This window comes from Chelonia mydas, chromosome 2 (genome assembly GCF_015237465.2).
Source record: "Chelonia mydas isolate rCheMyd1 chromosome 2, rCheMyd1.pri.v2, whole genome shotgun sequence".
Classification (NCBI taxonomy): Eukaryota; Metazoa; Chordata; order Testudines; family Cheloniidae; genus Chelonia; species Chelonia mydas.
Window position 1 is genome coordinate 22,263,065 of NC_057850.1, and position 18,563 is coordinate 22,281,627.

Sequence of the window (18,563 nt, forward strand, 5' to 3'; positions counted from 1 at the left end):
GTGCGCGCGCGGTTGAGTAACATCATGGGCTCCACAGTGGAGATAAAGCACTTCCGTCTCACTCCGATGTAAACTTGGTGAGGTCATCACTATCCTCCTGTGGTTGGCCCTGCTTAGTTTATCTCCTTGTTTCTACTTTTTTTTTTTTTAACAGCAGGCTAGTTCATGAGTTAGTCACCCCAGATGAGAACTCTTTTAGCAGTGAAGACAAGGCCACTGCAGTGAGATGTTACTGTAGTGGATTGTGCAGATTAACATGTAGTCAGCAATGAAAGTTTAAAATGTTGTTAATTGTCATTAGCCTTCAGAGTTAACATTTTGCGTAAGACATGATCTGCCCTCATTGATTTTACTCAATGACTGAAGCTGCTGGAGCACAAAGTTGTAGCAGCCTAAAAAGTACCAGGTTGCTGAGCCCATCTTAATTTAATTCATGTGCATATGGGAGAGTGGGGAAGGATTCCCTGCTAGGGAGGGAACTGCTAAGAATAGACCTGAGCCTCTTATCTAAAAGAGAACTTTTGGAAACTAGGAAGGGTAAATCTTGTCAGTTCCAACTGTGTGACAAATGCACAGGCATATCCTGCTTCCTCTGAATCATAGAATCATAGAATCATAGAATATCAGGGTTGGAAGGGACCCCAGAAGGTCATCTAGTCCAACCCCCTGCTCAAAGCAGGACCAAGTCCCAGTTAAATCATCCCAGCCAGGGCTTTGTCAAGCCTGACCTTAAAAACCTATAAGGAAGGAGATTCTACCACCTCCCTAGGTAACGCATTCCAGTGTTTCACCACCCTCTTAGTGAAAAAGTTTTTCCTAATATCCAATCTAAACCTCCCCCATTGCAACTTGAGACCATTACTCCTCGTTCTGTCATCTGCTACCATTGAGAACAGTCTAGAGCCATCCTCTTTGGAACCCCCTTTCAGGTAGTTGAAAGCAGCTATCAAATCCCCCCTCATTCTTCTCTTCTGCAGACTAAACAATCCCAGCTCCCTCAGCCTCTCCTCATAAGTCATGTGCTCTAGACCCCTAATCATTTTTGTTGCCCTTCGCTGGACTCTTTCCAATTTATCCACATCCTTCTTGTAGTGTGGGGCCCAAAACTGGACACAGTACTCCAGATGAGGCCTCACCAGTGTCGAATAGAGGGGAACGATCACGTCCCTCGATCTGCTCGCTATGCCCCTACTTATACATCCCAAAATGCCATTGGCCTTCTTGGCAACAAGGGCACACTGCTGACTCATATCCAGCTTCTCGTCCACTGTCACCCCTAGGTCCTTTTCCGCAGAACTGCTGCCTAGCCATTCAGTCCCTAGTCTGTAGCGGTGCATTGGGTTCTTCCGTCCTAAGTGCAGGACCCTGCACTTATCCTTATTGAACCTCATCAGATTTCTTTTGGCCCAATCCTCCAATTTGTCTAGGTCCTTCTGTATCCTATCCCTCCCCTCCAGCATATCTACCACTCCTCCCAGTTTAGTATCATCCGCAAATTTGCTGAGAGTGCAATCCACACCATCCTCCAGATCATTTATGAAGATATTGAACAAAACCGGCCCCAGGACCGACCCCTGGGGCACTCCACTTGACACCGGCTGCCAACTAGACATGGAGCCATTGATCACTACCCGTTGAGCCCGACAATCTAGCCAGCTTTCTACCCACCTTATAGTGCATTCATCCAGCCCATACTTCCTTAACTTGCTGACAAGAATGCTGTGGGAGACCGTGTCAAAAGCTTTGCTAAAGTCAAGAAACAATACATCCACTGCTTTCCCTTCATCCACAGAACCAGTAATCTCATCATAAAAGGCGATTAGATTAGTCAGGCATGACCTTCCCTTGGTGAATCCATGCTGACTGTTCCTGATCACTTTCCTCTCCTCTAAGTGCTTCAGGATTGATTCTTCAGGATTGATTGAACACAAACTATATTAAAATATTCCCATCCGCCACACACTAGATGTCTTTTTCCCTCCACCCCTGTTCTCGTTATGTCTCAGATCCCAGAGCTGGCCACGCTCATCCTGGTTTACCTATTAAAAACAATTGACACTGTACTCTACGTATACTGTAACTCTTCACTTAACATGGTAGTTATGTTCCTGAAAAATGCTACTTTAAGCAAAATGATGTTAAGCTAATCCAATTGAGGGCTCAGCCCAGTTTTAGTTCATCATTTAGCTACAAGGCATTCCCTGGGAAATATCCCACCCTCTGACTCTACATCATCAACCAAGCTTCACAATCATCATTGCTGTGTACAGTATTAAATTGTTTGTTTAAAACTTTGTTTTAAACAAACAAACACATATATACACATCTTTTGTCTGGCTCAAAAGAATTTCCTGGAACCTTAACGCCCCCCCCCCCCCCCATTTAAATTAATTCTTATGTGGAAATTGGATTAGCTTAATATCGTTTTGCTTAAAGTAGCATTTTTCAGGAGCATAACTACAACGTTAAGCAAGGAGTTACTGTACTTCAGTTGCAACTTCTGCGCTCCCATATCAGCCTGTGATGGGGTTTTACAGCTGCTGCAGCAGTATGTTCTGAGTTTATTACTTAGAGACCCACTTCACAGGTAACAAATTGAAAAGTTAAGGGATTATTGTGGGGAATGATGTGTGTGTGGTTTATCGTAAATAAAATATCTAAGCTCTTTATTGGTTATTCAGAATATAGCTGTTTCTTACCAAATGACTTTCTAGGTTTCGAAGTTAAACCAGGTCAAAATGTTCCACCCAGATCTGTTCCTCGTATTCCAGAGGAATTTACACTTAAATGTTGCCATATCCACAGAGAGAACATTAGGTGTCTCACTGGTACACGCCAGTATATGAAATTCAAATGTCCAAAACTACTTCACAACTAAACGCCTTTCTGGTATACATGTGGGAATGTCATGTCACTTCTGAAGTGCAAAACAAAGGGTTTTTCAGTTAATTGCAAAAGAGTTGTAAAGCTTCATATTTGCATAATTTAAAGGCAGAACTAAATTTTAAACTTTCCCCAGCAAAGTAAGTATGAGATCAGCCCAGAAGGAACATTTCGGAGTTTGCTGTTTAAAGGGATTTGAAGTGCCTAACTAAATTCCATGATCGCTACCAGTTAGCAAAACATCACAACCAAATGAAATTCTGACTTGCATGTCAGAACTTAGTTTGAGAAATGTTAGGCCTCTGTGGTTGAGTATCTTTTGAAAACTAAGTTCTTGGTCCCCTTTGTGGCAAACAATTTTCAGTGGGGCATTCCCTGTCTCCATAGCAGCTGGAGGCAGAACAGATCTTTGCTCCGAGCCTGGGCTTTGTCCTGTCCCTCAGGAGGAATTCTCCAGAATTCTCTGCCTCCAAACAGCACACGAGAGATTTCAGGTCTCCCTTTGTAGCAGAGCTTTTGCAGGACTTTTAACAAACTGTCAGTTTCTTCAGTGACTTCAAGGCTTTTCTCCTCTAAACTTAAAAAAAAATCCCCCCCACACACAAACTTTCCGAGGTGGGTGAGAAAGACACAACCTCTCCTCCCCTTAGAAATGGCAGTCATAGACAGCAGGAACCCAGTTTCCAGATGGCATGCAGCCAAGATCCATGCAGAGACAGTTGACCAGGCTCCAGCAAAACTCAGCATGGGAGCAAGATCCATGCTGAGATAGTTGAGCAAGTTGCATGAAAGCTGTGCTCACTGAGACCAGGCCATTATCAGTGGCATGAAACTCGAGGGGTGGTGGTGGTTTTTGTTTTTTTCCCACAACCTCTCTCCCACACATGGGATCCGTATTCTCTCAGTTTGCAGAGCAAGCAGGAAAGCCTCACCTGGGCCTCCTGAATCTCAGGGGAAGGCAAGGTCCACTAGAACAACCAGGAGGAAGAAATTCCTGCTTCCAGCCATTACATAGGCAATGTCCATGCTGAGATTATTGAGAAGACTGCGAAGCATTTCCTGTTTCTACAAGCTATTTTACCTACAAATGCTCAGCTGCATGAAAGGTGCTAGCTTCTGTAAACTTTCTGATACTAATGAGTAAGGTTACGTTTCAATCACAGGTATTTTTAGTGAAAGTAATAGACAGGTCATGGGCAGTAAACAAAAATTCATGGCCTGTGACCTGTCCATGACTGTTACTAAAAAATATCTGTGACTAAAACTTGGGAAGGCAGGGGCAACTGCCAAGGACCCCTGCGGGAAGGGGCGGTTGGTGGGGCTGGTAGGTCTCTACATGGCTCCATACCTTCCCCTCCCCCCCCACCCCGCCCCAAGCAGCAGCAGAGTTAGGGAGGGGGCAGGGGTTGGGGCACGGGATGGGGTGAGGTGGGCTCTGGGCGGTGCTTACCTGGGGGACTCCCCAGAAGTGGCGACATCCCCTTGCTCAGCTTCTGGACGGAGGCATGACCGCCTCCGCCTGTAGGTACCGCCCCCGCAGCGCCATTGGCTGGGAACCACAGCCAGTGGGAGCTGTGAAGCCAGCACTCTGGGCAGAGGCAGTGCGCAGAGCTGCCTGGCCACGCCTCTGCCTAGCAGCTGAGCAAGGGGATGTTGCTGCTTCCGGGGAGTCCCCCAGGTAAGTTCCGCCCAGAGCCCGCCTCACCCCAGCCTGTGCCCCATCCTCTGCCACCTTCCACACACTAACTCTGCTGCTGGGGCAGGGAGCGGTGGCCTGAGACTGCCCCAGCAGTGACTGGCGCGGCTGGTGCATTGGTGGTCTGAGCTGCCCCTGAGCCAGGTGCACCGGCTGCTGCAGAAGTCACTGAACCCGTGACAAACTCGCAGCCTTACTAATGAGTCATTTGTCTCCAATGGCTCTGGTTCACTCCATTCTGTGCAGTCAATCCCCACTCAGAATCACTTCACTCCATGCTCCTGATTCCCTTCCCTGTTAGATAGGCCTACCTGCTCTCCCCTTCAAGTGATTCTACAGAAGGTCATGAAGTGGCTACTATTTTTGTAAGGGTGACACGTGGGATACATGCTTGCAGACTCTCTCAGCCCTGGTCAAGTTCCCCCTGCTGGACACTTGCCAGGCTGCTCTGTTTGGACCCATATGTAGGGCCTAAGTCGTCTTAGGCTCCCTTTTGTCTGCATAGGCTTAAGTCACCAACTCTGGTTCTAGACTTTCTGGCACATTTCCAGCACACAGACTCTCATAATCCTTCCCTAGGAGTGGGAGCCCATGGTCCAGCTGCCCTTGACCCTGAGAACCAGTGCTGATCTCCCCTCCCACAATATCACCTCAGCACTTTAGTACACCCTTTTCCAGATCTCCATTCTTGTGGATACTCTGGCTTCTAGTTTACCTCTTTGGGGGGACATAAAAGTTGAAGCCAACAGACACAAGCTTTTCCAAAAACAATCACACTTTACTTTAGACAGCATGAGAGGAATACAGATCTGTGTAAAATAAGAAAATTCTATATGCAATTCCTGCCCAGTATCTTCACCACTCTTGAGCATTCTTTGAGAATTGGTCAGAGTCCCTTCTCCTGAACTTGAGTCCTCCAGCATGTTTCTCTTCCTGTACTGGATCTATGGAGAGAACTGATCTTTTTATAACTTTTAGATACCTTTGTCAGGTGACGCCTGGTGAGTCTCAAAACCATCCAAACTCTAGTATCTTGAATCTAATGCCCTGCTTTAGTGGGGGGGAAAAACTTGGTTGCAGTGAGCCACACTACTAAGAAGTTTGGGAGGACAGCTCTAAAGAACAGGAGAAATCTCTAAAGCTGGGGCTTTGAGCTAGATCAGGGGTTCCTCAAACTTCATTGCACTGTGAACCCTTCTGATAACAAAAATTACTATATTACCCCATTCGGGGGGACTGAAGCCTGAGCCCGCCCAAGCCCCGCTTCCCTGGGTGGGGGGCCAAAGCTCTAGGGCTTCAGCCCCAGCAAGGGGCCTATAATCTGAGACCTGCCGCCCAGTCTTGAAGCACTGGGGCTTCAGCCCCAGGTGGTGGGGCTTGGGCTTCAGCCCTGGGCCCCAGCAAGTCTAAGCCAGCTCTGGTGACCTCTTTAAAATGGGGTTGTGACCCACTTTGGGGTCCCAACCCACAGTTTGAGAACTGCTGAACTAGATACCTCTGACTTTCAACCAAGTTTCTCAGCACTGAGCATGAAGGGGAAGGGCTAACTTTACAGATACATGTGTAGAAAATGAAACACAAACCTCAAAGGTGAAAAGCTCTGTAATTCTTCCTCAACTGGTTTGAAGATGTGATTAAGGTGGACTGGAAATTCCTTATCAAGACCTACTTCTACCTAAGGTTAAGCCTGCTGTCGCTTCCTTAGTAAAGGGCATAGTTATACCAGCTGAAGTGTTCTGCCAACTCCCCAGACAGGCGAATAAGATCTTCACTGAGAGAAAACTTTGGAGTAGTTTCAGCTCTGAGACTCTTTGCAGTGATCTAATTGTAGAGGTCTCTGCTCAACTGGGACCCCCGTGAGCATGCATTTAAAAAAAACCTACATAAAATCTTCTTTAAACTAGATTTCCCTAGCCTACTTTTCCAAAACTGATGTTTCACCAGTTTCTGATTTGCTGTGCATTTAAAACTTCCAAATACATGTCCCTGAGGAATGCCATAAGTGAAAGGGAAATGTGTCTGTCCTTGCCTGGATTACAGGGTGCAGCAGCCATTGCTAAAAGCTTTGTGAAGCATGGCTTTGAATGAACAAGTGGAAGGGCCAGTTACAGCCCTCACAAAATTCTAGCAGCTCAGTCATTGGCCAACACCATCTTTAATTCAGGAGAGAGACAGAAGATAGGAGGGTGTGCTAACGTTTGGCAGATCAGACTAAGGGTATGTCTACACTACAAAATTAGGTTGAATTTATAGACGTCGGTTTTGTAGAAAGCGTTTTTATACAGTAGATTGTGTGTGTCCCCACACAAATGCTCTAAGTGCATATAGTCAGCAGAGTGTGTCCACAGTACCAAGGCAACCGTCGACTTCCGGAGCGTTGCACTGTGGATAGCTATCCCACAGTTCCCGCACTCTCCATCGCCCATTTGAATTCTGGGTAGAAATCCCAGTGGCTGATGGGGCTAAAACATTGTTGCAGGTGGTTCTGGGTACATATCGTCAGGTCCCCCTTCCCTCCTTCTGTGAAAGCAAGGGCAGACAATCGTTTTGCGCCTTTTTTCTTGAGTTACCTGTGCAGACACCATACCACGGCAAGCATGGAGCCTGCTCAGCTAACCATCACCGTATATCTCCTGGGTGCTCGCAGATGCGGTACTGCATTGCTACACAGCAGCAGTTTATTGTCTTTTGGCAGCAGACAGTGCAGTATGACTGGTAGCCGTCGTCAACGTAGTCCTGGGTGCTCTTTTAACTGACCTCAATGAGGTCGGGGCGCCTGGGCAAACGGGAGTGACGCAGCCAGGTCATTTCCCTTTTAAGTTTCGTCTCATGGCGATTCAGTCCTACCGGCAGTGCACTGTCTTTTAATCAGCAGCCAGCAGAAGACGATGGCCAGTAGTCATACTGCACCGTCTTCTGCCAAGCATCCAGGAGATGACGATGGCTAGTGGTAGTACTGCACAGTCTGCTGCCAGCAAGATGTATAAAGATAGAAGAAGTGGCTCAAAACAAGAAATAGACCAGATTTGTTTTGCATTCATTTTCTCTTCCCTCTCTCCGTGAAATCAACGGCCTGCTAAATCCAATTTTGAGTTCTGCCCTTGAGGGGGCCATTCTGTTTCTCGCAAAGCCACCCCCTTTGTTGATTTTAATACCCTGTATGCCAACCCTGTAAGCCATGTCGTCCGTCGTCCCTCTCTCTGTCAGGGCAACGGCAGGCAATCGTTTCGCGCCTTTTTTCTGGGCAGATGCCATACCACGGCAAGCATGGAGGCCGCTCAGATCACTTTGGCAATTAGGAGCACATTAAACACCACACGCATTATCCAGCTGTATATGCAGCACCAGAACCTGGCAAAGTGAAACCGGGCGAGTAGGCAACGTCAGCGCAGTGACAAGAGTGATGAGGACATGGAACAGACTTCTCTCAAAGCACGGGCCCTGGCAATGTGGGCATCATGGTGCTAATGGGGCAGGTTCATGTGGTGGAACGCTGATTCTGGGTTCGGGAAACAAGCGCAGACTGGTGAGACTGCATAGTGTTGCAGGTAGTATTGCAGGTCTGGGACGATTCTCAGTGGCTGCGAAACTTTTGCATGCATAAGGGCACTTTCATGGAACTTTGTGACTTGCTTTCCCCTGCCCTGAGGCACAAGAATACCAAGGTGAGAGCAGCCCTCACAGTTGAGAAGCGAGTGACAATAGCCCTGTGGAAGCTTGCAACACCAGACAGCTACCGGTCAGTCGGGAATCAACTTGGAGTAGGCAAATCTACTGTGGGGGCTGCTGTGATGCAAGTAGCCAAAGCAATCAAAGATCTGCTGATATCAAGGGTGGTGACCCTGAGAAATGTGCAGGTCATAGTGGATGGCTTTGCTGCAATGGGATTCCCTAACTGTGGTGGGGCCATAGACAGAACCCATATCCCTATCTTGGCACTGGAGCACCAAGCCGGCGAGTACATAAACCACAAGGGGTACTTTTCAATAGTGCTGCAAGCACTAGCGGATCACAAGAGATGTTTCACCAACATTAATGTGGGATGGCCGGGAAAGGTACATGACGCTCGCATCTTCAGGAACTCTGGTCTGTTTCAAAAGCTGCAGGAAGGGACTTTATTCCCAGACCAGAAAATAACTGTTGAGGATGTTGAAATGCCTGTAGTTCTCCTTGGGGACCCAGCCTACCCCTTAATGCCATGGCTCATGAAGCCATACACAGGCAGCCTGGACAGTAGTCAGGAGCTGTTCAACTACAGGCTGAGTAGAATGTGCATTTGGATGTTTAAAAGCACGCTGGCGCAGTTTACTGACTCAGTTAGACCTCAGCGAAACCAATATTCCTACTTGCATAATGACAGGTTTCGGGGTAGCACCCGTGTTAGTCTGTGTTCACAAAAAGAAAAGGAGTACTTGTGGCACCTTAGAGACTAACAAATTTATTTGAGCATAAGGTTTCGTGAGCTGTAGCCACAAGTTCTCCTTTTCTTTTTGCGAATATTCCCACTGTTGTTACTGCTTGCTGTGCGCTCCACAATATCTGTGAGAGGAAGGGAGAGACGTTTATGGTGGGGTGGGCGGTTGAGGCAAATCGCCTGGCCGCTGGTTAAGCACAACCAGACACCAGGGCGGTTAGAAGAGCACAGGAGGGCGCGGTACGCATCAGAGAAGCTTTGAAAACCAGTTTCATGACTGGCCGGGCTATGGTGTGAAAGTTCTGTTTTGTTTCTCCTTGATGAAACCCCCCGCCCCTTGGTTCACTCTACTTCCCTGTAAGCTAACCACCCTCCCCTCCTCCCTTCGATCACCACTTGCAGAGGCAATAAAGTCATTGTTGCGTCACATTCATGCATTCTTTATTCATTCATCACACAAATAGGGGGATAACTGCCAAGGTAGCCCAGGAGGGGTGGTGGAGGAGGGAAGCACCGGGAGGAGTGATGGAGGAGGGAAGGACAAGGCCACACAGCACTTTAAAAATTTAAAACTTTAAAACTTATTGAATGCCAGCCTTCTGTTGCTTGGGCAATCCTCTGGGGTGGAGTGGCTGGGTGGCCAGAGGCCCCCCACAGTGTTCTTGGGCGTCTGGGTGAGGAGGCTATGGAACTTGGGGAGGAGGGTGGTTGGTTACACGGGCTGTAGCGGCGGTCTGTGCTCCTGCTGCCTTTTCTGCAGCTCAACCATATGCTGGAGCATATTAGTTTGATCCTCCAGCAGCCTCAGCATTGAATCCTGCCTCCTCTCATCACCCTGCCGCCACCTTTCAGCTTCAGCCCACCACCTCTCCTCCCGGTCATTTTGTCCTTTCCTGCATTCTGACATTGTCTGCCTCCACGCATTCATCTGTGCTCTGTCAGTGTGGGAGGACAGCATAAGCTCAGAGAACATTTCATCGTGAGTGCATTTTTTTTCGCCTTCTGATCTTTTCTAGCCTCTGGGAAGGAGAAGATCCTGTGATCCTTGAAACACATGCAGGTGGTGGAGGAAAAAAAGGGACAGCGGTATTTAAAAAGACACATTTTATAGAACAATGGGTACACTCTTTCACGGTAAACCTTGCTGTTAACATTACATACATAGCACATGTGCTTTCGTTCCAAGGTCGCATTTTGCCTCCCCACAGTGCGTTGCTACTCCTCCCTCCTGCTCCCTCCCCCCTCCCCGTGACTAACAGCGGGGAACATTTCTGTTTAGCCACAGGGAAACAGCCCAGCAGGAACGGGCACCTCTGAATGTCCCCTTAAGAAAAGCACCCTATTTCAACCAGGTGACCATGAATGATATCACTCTCCTGAGGATAACACAGAGAGATAAAGAACAGATGTTGTCTGAATGCCAGCAAACATACACTACAATGCTTTGTTGTACAATGATTTCCGAGTATGTGCTACTGGCCTGGAGTGGTAAAGTGTCGTACCATGATGGATGGAATAAGTCTGCCCTCCCCAGAAACCTTTTGCAAAGGCTTTGGGAGTACATCCAGGAGAGCCGCGAATGCCAGGGCAAATTAATCATTAAACACGCTTGCTTTTAAACCATATATACTATTTAAAAAGGTACACTCACCAGAGGTCCCTTCTCTGCCTGGCGGGTCCAGGAGGCAGTCTTGGGTGGGTTCGGGGGGTACTGGCTCCAGGTCCAGGATGAGAAACAGTTCCTAGCTGTCGGGAAAACCAGTTTCTCCACTTGCTTGCTGTGAGCTATCTACAACCTCATCATCATCTTTCTTGTCCCCAAAACCTGCTTCCTTGTTGCCTCCATCTCCATTGAAGGAGTCAAACAACGTGTTTGTGGTAGTGGTGGCTGAACCCCCTAAAAGGGCATGCAGCTCATCATAGAAGCGGCATGTTTGGGGCTTTGACCCGGAGCGGCCATTCGCCTCTCTGGTTTTCTGGTAGGCTTGGCTCAGCTCCTTAAGTTTCACATGGCACTGCTTCGGGTCCCTGTTATGGCCTCTGTCCTTCATGCCCTGGGAGATTTTGACAAAGGTTTTGGAATTTCAAAAACTGGAACGGAGTTCTGGTAGCACGGATTCCTCTCCCCATACAGCGATCAGATCCCGTACCTCCCGTTTGGTCCATGCTGGAGCTCTTTTGCGATTCTGGGACTCCATCATGGTCACCTCTGCTGATGAGCTCTGCATGGTCACCTGCAGCTTGCCACGCTGGCCAAACAGGAAATTGAAATTCAAAAGTTTGCTGGCCTTTTCCTGTCTACCTGGCCAGTGCATCTGAGTTGAGAGTGCTGTCCAGAGCGGTCACAATGGAGCACTCTGGGATAGCTCCCGGAGGCCAATACCGTCTAATTGTGTCCACAGTACCCCAAATTTGACCCAGCAAGGCCGATTTCTGTGCTAATCCCCTTGTCAGGGGTGGAGTAAGGAAATCGATTTTAAGAGCCCTTTAAGTCAAAAAAAGGGGCTTCGTTGTGTGGACGGGTGCAGGGTTAAATCGATTTAACGCTGCTAAATTCAACCTCAACTCCTAATGTAGACCAGGGCTGAGAGAAAAGGCTCAGATTCAACTCCAGGTTATCCTTGTGTGGATTCCCAACACAATTCTAGCTTTGCATCTAGCCTGTAATTACAACAAATCAATATATAAACAACTTTATCAGAGGTCTAGTACTAGCATCTTTGGTGAATTAATTCTTAATTATTTAACAACTACGTGATGTTGGGTCCAGATAGAAAACCTTGTGCATGGGGAACATACCTGGATCCCATTATGATGTGGGGCAAGGCAAGGCGGGACATGTAGCTCAAGAAGTAGATATGGAGTATAATCTGTCTCATACTATGAGCTGTCAGGTGCACCCCTCCACTTTCAGCAGATGAATCTTCAGGAATATGGTATGTATGTATACCATCTTCCTTAAGAGAAGCAGCCTTGTTCGATCCAGAAGTGGATGCTCTATTCCCCAGAGTTCTACACCAAGAAAGAAAATGCAGGCCAGCTGTCTCAGCAAGAGGCACTTAGAACCAGGGGAATGCAGTCTAGATCATTTAGCCTTTCGTTGGATTACAGACCAGTTTGAAAGCCTGTTAATCACCTACAGACATTTAAGTCCAGCTTGGAAAAAAATCAATAGGTACTACATGAGTCCTACGGGTCCTACTGAAAGGTGAACTGTCAAGTTGGAGGGAGGTTACCAGTGGAGTTCCTCAAGGATCAGTTTTGGGACCAATCTTATTTAATCTTTTTATTACTGACCTGGGCACAAAAAGTGGGAGTGTGCTAATAAAGTTTGCAGATGATACAAAGCTGGGAGGTATTGCTAATTTAGAGAAGGACAGGGATACCCTACAGGAGGATCTGGATGACCTTGTAAACTGGAGTAATAGGAATAGGATGAAATTTAATAGTGAGAAGTGTAAGGTCATGCATTTAGGGATTAATAACAAGAATTTTAGTTATAAGCTAGGGACGCATCAACTAGAAGTAACGGAGGAAGAAAAGGACCTTGGAGTATTGGTTGATCATAGGATGACTATGAGCTGCCAATGTGATATGGCTGTGAAAAAAGCTAATGTCGTCTTGGGATGCATCAGGAGAGGTATTTCCAGTAGGGATAAGGAGGTTTTAGTACCGTTATATAAGGCACTGGTGAGACCTCACCTGGAGTACTGTGTGCAGTTCTGGTCTCCCATGTTTAAGAAGGATGAATTCAAACTGGAACAGGTACAAAGAAGGGCTACTAGGATGATCCGAGGAATGGAAAACTTGTCTTATGAAAGGAGACTCAGGGAGCTTGGCTTGTTTAGCCTAACTAAAAGAAGGTTGAGGGGAGATATGATTGCTCTCTATAAATATATCAGAGGGATAAATACCGGAGAGGAATTATTTAAACTCAGTACCAATGTGGACACAAGAACAAATGGATATAAACTGGCCACTAGGAAATTTAGATTAGAAATTAGACGAAGGTTTCTAACCATCAGAGGAGTGAAGTTTTGGAATAGCCTTCCGAGGGAAGTAGTGGGGGCAAAAGATCTATTTTGCTTTAAGATTAAACTCGATAAGTTTATGGAGGAGATGGTATGATGGGATAACATGGTTTTGGTAATTAAATATTCATGGTAAATAGGCCCAATGGCCTGTGATGGGTTTTAGATGGGGTAAGATCCAAGTTACCCGGGAAAGAATTTTCTGTAGTATCTGGCTGATGAATCTTGCCCATATGCTCGGGGTTTAGCTGATCGCCATATTTGGGGTCGGGAAGGAATTTTCCTCCAGGGCAGATTGGAAGGCCCTGGAGGTTTTTCACCTTCCTCTGTAGCATGGGGCACGGGTCACTTGCTGGAGGATTCTCTGCTCCTTGAGGTCTTTAAACTACAATTTGAGGACTTCAATAGCACAGATATAGGTGTGAGGTTTTTTGTAGGAGTGGTGGGTGAAATTCTGTGGCCTGAGTGGTGCAGGAGGTCAGACTAGATGATCATAATCGTCCCTTCTGACCTAAATATCTATGAATCTATGAGAGAGAGACAGACACCCAAAATCAGAGGGTGATTTAACCTCATGAAGTTGGCAAAAAGTCCTCAGTCAAGGGGTATGGAGCTGCTCTGCAGCATTTCCTACAGGTCGCTGGTGACAAACTGTCTTTCACAGTCTCGCCCTCTCTAGGCAAATACAGTTCTTCTCAGAGGTAGTCTTATGTTGTTCAATGCTGAATATGAACTCCAGCCTCCTCAGTTATTTCCTTAGCCCTCTTTCCTGTAGAGGGATGGGAGGATTCCCAGGACTCTTCTCTTACAGCTGCAGGCTTCTCCTTAAGGGAGCAGTTTGCTCTGTTTTGGGTCAGCCTTCCTTAAGCACCTGGACATAAACTCCAGCCTCCTTGGATATTTCACAATACTCTTCAGGTGTAGGGGCTTCGCAGCACCCTTCTCCTCACGTAGTCTCACCTAATTCCAGGCTGCTCCACAGAGTCCCTCTTCTAGAGCTCAGCTTTTGCTGAGTCAGCCCTGAACTGGTCCTGTCTGGATCTAGGAGTATTCTCCAGCTGCTGTTGAGCTCCCAGCTATGCTTATTTCTCTTCCTGTTTCATTCCTCAGAGAAGGAGTTCATTTCCCTTTCCTAGAAGGCCCTCATCCTGTTATAAGATTCAGGTGCCCTCCTCCTAGGCCCAATCAGTTAACAAAACTGGGGTGTACTAATAAGGCACAGATGCACTTAGCCCTAGCTCACCCTTAAGTGCCAGTCACTCTGTGACCACCTCCTTTATTCTCCTCCCTCCCCCCCCCGGCCCCCTTAATCACTGAGAGTAAAGATGGTAGAGAAGATTATGAAGGAACAGGCAACAGTGAATATAATCAACTTCTCATTAACTCTCAGGTCTGGGTTCTCAGACCTGAACTAGGTGTAACTGGAACCGCCTCTCAAACTCCCAGCAAACCCATGCACACGCAACAGAGTGCCAACAGGGACCTATCCTAAGTAGTATCCACGAACCCATCAGCTGGGAAGCTCCGAGGAAGGAGCTGTAGTTGTTCTGAGAAAGTGATAGAAAGCCCTCCTAGCATCTCAGACGTTATTTTGTGAGTCATCTGAGGTTTGGTGTCCTTGTAATGCCAACATCTAATCAGCTGAAACAAAGGACATTCTATGTTTGGTTTTTTTATAAGGTGGACTGACCCTGGGGCTCAAGGTCAACGTTTCTTAGACTGGCAAGTCAGCCAGGCATATTGCATTATAAGAAACCAACCCCTCATCACCATTCCAAAACACATTCCTGAAGACCACCACTCTTCAGTCCTTCGTCAATATGCATATTCCTGTCATAATCTTGATCTGTGGCCTGTGAGTCCTAATAAAACCACATTGGTGGTAAGTCTCTTTCTGACTGAAAATAAGTTGCCTGCTTACCGTCTCCTTGTCCAACTGGGATTTCAGAGCTTGGTATGCTCTTAATGAAACTTCAGTCAAATTTTCTGTCAAAGATGGTAGTTCTGTGAACTAACCAGGCCTCCATCACTGTGTCCACAGTGTCATATAATATGAAGTGGTATTATTGCCCTTCTGACTGAATCCAAACATCCTCAGAAAGTAGAAGTGCATAAGTTAGATGTACCTATTTATTCAACATCTCAGGTAAAACTTCACATTACTATGCATTCTGAAAAAAGCAGCAGTTTTGTGAGCAGAGCTCACACATCTTATGAGGAGGCCTGCAAGGCTACCACAGAGACCTCCATCCACACTTCTCTAACAAGAGACATCCTCCTCCCTGCCGATGCAGCATTTTATAGAAGGCGCTTACAAAACAAGGTGTTCTAGTAACCTTAACTGCATGGGTAAATTGAATTCTCCCTTGGGATGACCTACTGCATTCTACATCCCATAGTGAAGACTGTATGCCATGGAGGGGACTGAGAGAAGGGAAAATTCTGTCTTACCTGTGAATTTTCATTCTAGTACCCTCCATGTCCAACAGTCTGACCTTCAGAGGATTGCATTATGTCTAGGGTTTCTCCTGGCTGTTGCTTCCTTAAGTATTTTGAAAAGGGAGAAGGTGTTCCTCCAGGAAATCCCTAAATTTCAAGTCAAGGCTCTGCTGTAAATGGTTTGAATTGAATAGTTCTGATGCCTGGTCTACATTTTAAAAATTAGATTGACCTACCTATGTTGCTCATCTAACCCCCAGTGTAGATGCAGCTAGGTAGATGGAAGAATTCTTCTGTTTACCTAGCTACTGCTTCTCTGAGACATGGATTTTTCCATCGATGGAGTTAATCCTTTCTGGCAATTTAAAAAGCGTTTACGCCATAGTGCTACAACGGCACAGCTGCAGCACCATAGCTGCGCTGCTGTAGCGGTGACATACTCATAGCTTCCAAAATGGAAAAATACTATCGTTTTAGAGGGCTCTTCCTGAGGAGCAATCTTAAACCCAGGCTCTGAATAAAGATCATGGCGATGTAGAATACTCCACTGTGAATACTCTCTGACTTGGAGGGTCCTAGAATGAAAGATCGCAGGAAAGAAGTAATTTTCCCATTTTACTGAATGTACATGCTTTAACTAGAACATTTTTCTTTTTCTTCATCTTCCTAGGAATTTTCTTCTGGCAAAGCTGAATGTTTCGCTGGACATTCCTTAAGACCAATGAGAAAAAGTAACCTGCACTCTTCGGACTCTAGCTTTGACAAAAGTATGGAAATGTTAAATGAGAATGTTAATGGAAGACACTTTACAAGGTAACTGCTCTCTTTCCATGTCTCTTAATAATCACTGTTAAATTGAAATCTAGTCACTTAAAGCAGGGGAGGAGTAAAAGTAACTTCAAATATTCCATCAGCTTCTAAATAGTCGTCCTAATTTTTGCTCTTTTACAAACGCATTTCTTTTTTTGTGGGGGGAGAAATGTGTCTTCCATTGCTGTGTTAAGAATCTCTGCAAACAGGGAAAGGTGGAACTAATTATACGCAATGTTATCCTGAACACAGCAAGAGAAAATAAAGATACTCTTTTCAAATCATATTCTTATGGTAGTATTAACTGAAATTAACCTACCATTGTTTCAAATTATTCAGACATAAGAGTGGTATATAAGCTGATAGTGTCCCTTTAATTTTAAGGTGGCAGACTTTTTTATTCTAACAGTCAAATGTTTAACTTCCTGGGGGATAATACTTTCAGTGCTGAAGTTTTTTGCCTTCTCAGTACAGTCACATTTTGTGTCCTTGTCAGTGGCCGAGAATAGACTTCCCCATTCGCTAGCAGCAAGTTGACTTGGCTTATGCATTCCTGCCTAACTGGTTCTTCCATCTACTTTCTGGTCAGTTTATGCTTCATTTGACCAGGGAATGGAGCAATATAAGGCTTGAACCATGCTTTGTTAAATTTTTACACTTAAAACTAAAAAGGGAATAGAAAAGATGAGTATACCATGGCCAAGTGGATTTTAATGTTCACTTCAAAAATAACCTTACAATTGAATAACTTAAATTTTTTTGCCTGTAACTACTGTTGCTTGTATAAGGAGGGTGTACTACCTCTTTGCCTTACCTACCATAGTCAAGCCAAGAAGAACTCCACAGTTATATATGTTTGCTTCACATATCAGTCCTTTTTTGACTTCAGAATTGGTTTTTCAAACTTTAAAACTTCAGTGGGGCAAATCAATGATATCTTTCCAAGTCTGGAATTACAAATGCTCTCCCAGACCTATGTATGTGCATATAGTACCCCGATCCTTTTTGTGATCTTTGGGCACTATAAAAATAATAGATCTTTTGTCTGCATAAGCCTGTGTTTTAAACTAGTGAAATCTAGAACTTGATGCCCAAATAGATTAAGCAGGTGCAATAACTCTTATATTTCCCCTTTCTTTATATAGGCAGTTGGCTAAACTGCAGGCTGACCAAAAAAATGAAGATTGTAAAGCAGGTAAAGAAAGAAAATACAAATCTTTCCAATTTTTAGTTAGTGGTAGGTTTTAAAATGCCTGTGTTTTTGTTTAACTTGAATTGTTTCACTTGAAATCAACCTGCAGTGCTGAATAAATTATGTGTTATTAGCTCATTTTCAGGCAACTATCTTTAATAGCAGAACTAAAATACACTGTATGCAGTGTTCCATCAGTCATTGAAAGTTACTGGTTGGTCAGTACTAGGGTGTCTGAATTTTATATGCATCCTTATGATGATGATAGAAGCCAAGAACAGCACTTAGAATATGTAAACCTATAGGTTTTTCAATCAACTCCTCATTGTTTAAAGTAAACTGGTAATCCTGTAATTAAAACCTGTGTGTTTATAATCAAGTTTAGGTTTTGTAAAGTGTTTTTGATCAAAGTGGTTGTTTTGTGCACAATTTTAACTGTGTGATACAGTAGTGATTGTGTGTGTGTGTGTTTCTGTGTGTAACTATTTTTAAAGCACGCCTTTTTAGTGTCAGGTTAAGGATGCCATGTATAAATGTTTGCCAGGTTTTTTAAAAGTGACTTGAGATTCTGAATATGTCTGTATGTGGGTATGCAACTTGAGACAAATTAAATCTCCTGAAAGCATGAATATTGACCCTCTGTATATCTGATCCCTTTTAATCTGTAAAGTTGAGTACTCAAAAGATTGACCCACCCAAAATAGCTAGCTAGCTGTGAGTAGCTTGCCTCTGGTATTTAAAAGTATTTGTATGATACAACTTTGTATAAATCAGTGAAGGAAAACATCTTAAAAGTAAAATATGTAGACTAAAATTGTGCACGGTTCTGTTTTGCAAGATAGGAATAATTATTCCAGTTTGCTCTTAGTTAGAATATAAACTGCATACTTACCTTGGCTGGTTACATTTTTAAAAATCTGTTTAAAATCACTCAGATACAAATTATATTTCTAAGAATAGAATATAATGTATAGAAGTACTTACCACTTATTTTAATTTAAAGTTGAAAGTTGCAGTCATAACAGTATCTCACATAATCATGTGTTTAAATAAAAGTCCAACACTGGTGGATATTTGTAAGATTTTTTTTCTCCATAT

At 45.0% G+C, this 18,563-nt stretch overlaps 1 protein-coding gene across 5 annotated transcripts in view; it reads left to right on the forward strand.

The window, feature by feature from the left end:
- Positions 1-18,563, forward strand: part of ATAD2 (ATPase family AAA domain containing 2) — a 100,281-nt gene that overhangs the window by 3,607 nt on the left and 78,111 nt on the right. For all 5 annotated transcript variants that reach the window (XM_043539130.1, XM_043539131.1, XM_037892046.2 and 2 more), the window contains exons 2-3: positions 16,134-16,276; positions 17,419-17,468. In XM_043539130.1, the coding sequence (XP_043395065.1) occupies positions 16,185-16,276; positions 17,419-17,468 (142 nt within the window). In that variant the 5' untranslated portion in view covers positions 16,134-16,184. The remainder of the gene's footprint in view (positions 1-16,133; positions 16,277-17,418; positions 17,469-18,563) is intronic.